The sequence below is a fragment of the Gossypium arboreum genome, chromosome 7, assembly GCF_025698485.1.
Source record: "Gossypium arboreum isolate Shixiya-1 chromosome 7, ASM2569848v2, whole genome shotgun sequence".
In the NCBI taxonomy this organism is placed as follows: domain Eukaryota; kingdom Viridiplantae; phylum Streptophyta; class Magnoliopsida; order Malvales; family Malvaceae; genus Gossypium; species Gossypium arboreum.
Genome location: NC_069076.1, coordinates 11,033,332 through 11,038,008, shown reverse-complemented (window position 1 = coordinate 11,038,008; position 4,677 = coordinate 11,033,332). Strand labels below are relative to the sequence as shown.

Here is a 4,677-nt window from a genome sequence, read left to right as displayed (position 1 = left end):
ACTTCTAAAAATTGTAAAGACAATAGGGAAGGTGCCGGGATAAATGACTCAAATACCCAGTATGGAAGTTGGATGAGGGCCCCTTTTGTGAACCCGAACCAGGAGAGGAACATGAGGAGAAATGGGGTGGAAATATTTAAGACAAAAATCACTGCGAATGAGGACAAGGAGGAAAGTCAAACAAATTCAAGGGATGAAAGTGGGCAGTCTGCCCAGAAAGGAAATGAGAAGGGGGTGAAGAAGGCTCGATATCGACTTCACCTGTGGAAAAAAGAAGTCATAAGCTTATACGTGATTGCATGGGATGGTTTAAGCATAAGAGGAAGCGCATGAGGGGGCCAAATGGAAACAACAGTGAATAGAGTCCATGCAAAGTTGTTAGGAGGAGATTAATGGAGAGTGTATCACCTTTTAAGGCGGTGGTTGGTGATCAGCCCTGCCAGGATCCATGAGGATAACATGTTGGAACTGTCGTGGGGTTGGAAACCCTGCGACAGTTCGTGATTTGAAGTAACTTCTAGATGCAAATGATCCGGATATTATTTTCCTTTGTGAGACTAAAAGCAATGCAAACAAATTTGATTCTGTTCGTAGGAAGTGTAGAATAGAGGCATGCTTGGCTGTGAACGTGGAAGGCAGAAGTGGGGGGCTAGTTATGATGTGGAAAGATAGCAAACAGGTCAAAATTCAAACCTACTCCAGCAACCATATTGACTCGTTGATCCATGTTGAGAATGACAGCCCCATTCGCTTCACGGGTTTTTATGGTAATGCCGACCCTAATCAAAGACAGAGCTCTTGGAATATGCTTAGAAGGGTTAGTCATATGGTGAATGAAAAGTGGATCATTGGGGGCGACTTCAATGCTTTACTTGATGAGGCGGAAAAAGAATGGGGTAGGAGAAAGGCAACTGTTTTTATGGAGGACTTTCGCTCTATTGTTGATGAGCTGTCGATGGTGGATTTGAAGACCGACAATGGGTGGTTCACCTGGGTCAACAACAGGGAGGGCACAGCCAGGGTTAAAGAAAGGCTTGACCGATTCCTTATGTTCGCCAATGCTGTGAATAGCTTCTCTTTCCTGGAAACCAGGGTGATGCTATCAGTTTAGACACGGAAGGTAGGAGGCCGAGAGATGGTCTTAGGGATCCTAGACTATCTTTTAAGTATGACGTCTGCTGGGCTAGAAATGAGGAAGCTAAAATGATTATCAAGGAAGCTTGGCAGCGTGGTTCTCAGGATACTTTGGAGAAGATTTCGATTGTGGGCAAAGAGCTTGGAAGGTGGTAGTATAAGAAGCTTAAGCAAATGTGGAATCAAATTGGGTCGCTGCAGGCGAAGATAAATAGAACTATTGATGGCTAGGGGAGCAACCATGAGGGTAATAAACTCAAAGCTATGTGTTTAAAGCTTGGCAATTTACTGGATATTGAGGAGAAATTCAGGCTCAAAGGTCGAGGGTTATGTGGCTAAAGGAGGGGACAGAACACTCGCTTTTTTCACGTCAAAGCTACTAACGGGAGGAAAAAAGCAACATTGCTAGACTAAAAGACATCAACTGCTCTTTGGAGGGATAACACTGTTGATATTTGTAAAGCCATCGGGAGTATTTTCAACTCTTGTTTAAGTCAAACTTAAATTCTAATAGTGTGCTTAACCTGGACTATATAGAGAGATGCATTTCAGGGGAGGTTAATGACAAATTGTTGAAGGATTTTACAGAGAACGAGATCAAAGAGGCCTTTAATCAAATGGATCCTAGGAAAGCTCCGGGAATTGACGGATTGTCGGGAAATTTCTTCAGAGAAAACTGGGACGTTGTTGGAGAGGACGTTATTAATCTGTGCCTTGATATTCTTAGGGGAGATAAAAATATGGATTGTTTAAATGATGCTATAATTGTTTTAATCCCTAAAATTAAAGAGTCTGTGGACATGACTAATTTTAGGCCCATTAGTCTTTGTAGGGTGATATACAAAATTGTTGCGAAAGTGCTTGCCAACCGGTTGAAGGAAACGCTTCCGTTATGCATTAGCCAAAATCAAAGTGCTTTTCTTCCAGGGAGGATGATTCATGATAATATTTTGATTGCCCATGAGCTAGTCCATTATCTTCAAAGTGCGAAGAATGGTCCAAACAAAGGATTCGTTATGAAGCTCGATATGAGCAAGGCATACGATCGAGTGGAGTGGGCTTTCATTGAGGAGGTGATGAAAAAGATGGGCTATGCTGATGCTTGGGTGACGAATATCATGAAGTGCGTCCGATCGGTTCGTTACGTGGTGAAGTGCAATTCTACTCTTTCTGAAAAAATTGTGCTTGAAAGAGGCCATAGACAGGGGGACCCTCTATCTCCTTATCTCTTTATATTTTGTATGGAAGCTTTTTCAAAATTGTTGATTCGTGCTCAGAATAATAATTTGCTTAAGGGTATTCGGCCTAGCATAAACGGGCCTCGTATTAATCATCTATTTTTTGCCGATGACGCTTTTTTTTGTTCAGAATAAAAAAAGAGATGTCGAGGAGGTTGTTAATATTTTGGATTATTTTAATAAGGCGTCGGGCCAAGAGGTTAATAGGGAAAAATCTATGATTATGTTCAGTCCAAAAACTCCGATGGATAATAGGCACCTTTTTAGCTCTATGCTTGGCATACATACTGTTGATAAGTTAGATGGTTATCTTGGTTTGCCTCTTCCTGTTAGTAGGAAAAAATCGCTTGCATTTACTGACATTATCAAACGGTGTACATGCAGAGTCAGGAGTTGGTCAAAACACTTGTTTTCATACGGAGGGAAAGAGGTTTTCATCAAGTCAATTATGCAAGCTATTCCGACATATGTTTTCTCGGTCTTCTTGGCTCCAAAAGGCATTATCGAGGAAATCCACACAAAAATGAGTCGTATGTGGTGGAATAACAATGACAAAGCTCGCGCCTGGGCCATGATGGCTTGGGAAAAATGTGCTATCCCAAGGGAATGGGAGGAATGGGCTTTAGGGACCTACAGCTGTTCAACTTGGCTTTGCTGGGCAGACAGGTCTGGAGGCTTATGACGCACACGGATACATTGTGTTTCAAAGTGTTAAGTGCCAAGTATTTCCCGAATGGCGATGTGTTCAGTTACAAACAAGGTGATAAACCCTCATTCACATGGACGAGCATTGCTAAGGCGGTTGATGCTCTCAAGGATGGTTTCCTTTGGCAAGTAGGCGATGGCAACACGATCGATATTAGGAAGGATCATTGGGGAGTTGATGGCATTCAAGGAGAGTCGGTTTGTCGGTCTCCTTTTAATCATGACGAGAGAGTGGTCAAGGATCTGTGAGACCATAATTACAAGTGGTGGAATAGGGAAAGGATTATCGAGATTTATGGTGAAAGTTTGGGGAGTGTATTTGCAATTTGCCCATTCCCCATAATGGTATTAAAGACACGAGGGTGTGGATACAAAACCCGCATAGACTTTACACGTCTAAGTCGGCTTATTCATGGTTGCTTCTTAAGAAAGTGGGTTTAGGCCCTCACAGATTTTTCTGGAGCTCTTTATGGAAGCTTCAGATGCTCCCAAAGATCAATATCTTTAGCTGGAGGATTGGCTACAACATTCTCCCCACTTTTGACAATATTGCTCGCATCCGTCAAGGTTTCCAAAACATTTGTCCGAGATGCAAAGACAGAGAAGAAATGCTGATTCATGCCATGAAAGACTGTCAAAAGGCTTGTGAGATTTTGGCTGCTGGTGGGTTAAACAATAGGCGCTCATCGGGAATACACCAACCGCATCGATTGGTTGGAGGATGTTTTCATGAGTTGGATAAGAAAGTGCTGCTGATTTCTTAACTCGCTTTGGAACAATGGAATGATAGAAATAATATGATTTTCAAAGGAAAATGGATGAAGCGGTGACGGTCTGGGAAAGGGCGACCATGTTAAGCAAGGACTTTCGCATTTATAATATGACGGAGCCAGCTATTATTCCTCTGACTCTGACGATTAAAGAATGGAGAAAACCCCTCTCTGGCTACATCAAAGTGAACGTGGACGCTGCTGTTATTAATGGGAGCAGTGGCTTGGGCACTATCGCAAGGGACCAAGATGGCTTCATTATTGGGGGATGCTATAACTTCGTTGATAAAGCTATGGATGTAAATTGGGCAGAGTTAGAAGCGCTTAAAGAAGGCTTAAACACGGCGGCTAGATTAAAAATCGCTGGCTTATTGTAGAATCGGCAGTCTTTGGGCTCGTCAATTCGGTCAACAAGAGGAATAAAGATATTACTATTTTTGGACAGCATATTAAGCAAACTTGTAGTGCTTTTAATTTTTTTGATTCTGTCCATGTTAATTGGATTAGTCGTACTAGCAATAATGCTGTTGATTTACTTTGTCACTTAGCGTTAGGAACAAAGTTGATTTGTATTTTGATATGGATTATCCGACGGATATCCATGGTTTGATTATTAAAGATGCAATAAGATGAGGTTGACCTTTGGGTCGTTTTCTTTCAAAAAAAAATAATATCGCCTGGTAGCATATTGATCAAGCTTTTTTAGCTCTTTAGGGGGGAGGTGAGATTGAGCGAACAGAGGTTGTCCAGGGCACTGCCCACGCCCATCTCATGCCCAGACGTCGGTGCCCCCCATCGCCGGTTAGGTTCCCGGTAGTCTCCAGTGATCA

At 42.4% G+C, this 4,677-nt stretch overlaps 1 protein-coding gene across 1 annotated transcript; it reads left to right on the top strand.

Annotated features, from left to right (window-relative positions):
- The first annotated feature begins 448 nt into the window (after nucleotides 1–448).
- On the top strand, nucleotides 449–3,841 carry LOC128295388 (uncharacterized). Its single transcript, XM_053030953.1, has 7 exons — nucleotides 449–510; nucleotides 595–994; nucleotides 1,093–1,283; nucleotides 1,649–2,270; nucleotides 2,503–3,038; nucleotides 3,122–3,322; nucleotides 3,529–3,841. Exons 1-7 carry the CDS (start codon nucleotides 449–451, stop codon nucleotides 3,839–3,841), a joined length of 2,325 nt encoding a protein of 774 aa, XP_052886913.1.
- Nucleotides 3,842–4,677: the final 836 nt, after the last annotated feature.

Bases quoted from the DNA above. Each gene is read 5' to 3' on its own strand.
- LOC128295388 (XM_053030953.1), top strand. From the start codon at position 449: ATGAGGATAACATGTTGGAACTGTCGTGGGGTTGGAAACCCTGCGACA. The intron at 995-1,092 runs GTCAACAACAGG...CCTGGAAACCAG, and splicing joins ACAATGGGTGGTTCACCTGG to GGTGATGCTATCAGTTTAGA. The intron at 3,323-3,528 runs GTGAGACCATAA...AGGCCCTCACAG, and splicing joins GAGAGAGTGGTCAAGGATCT to ATTTTTCTGGAGCTCTTTAT.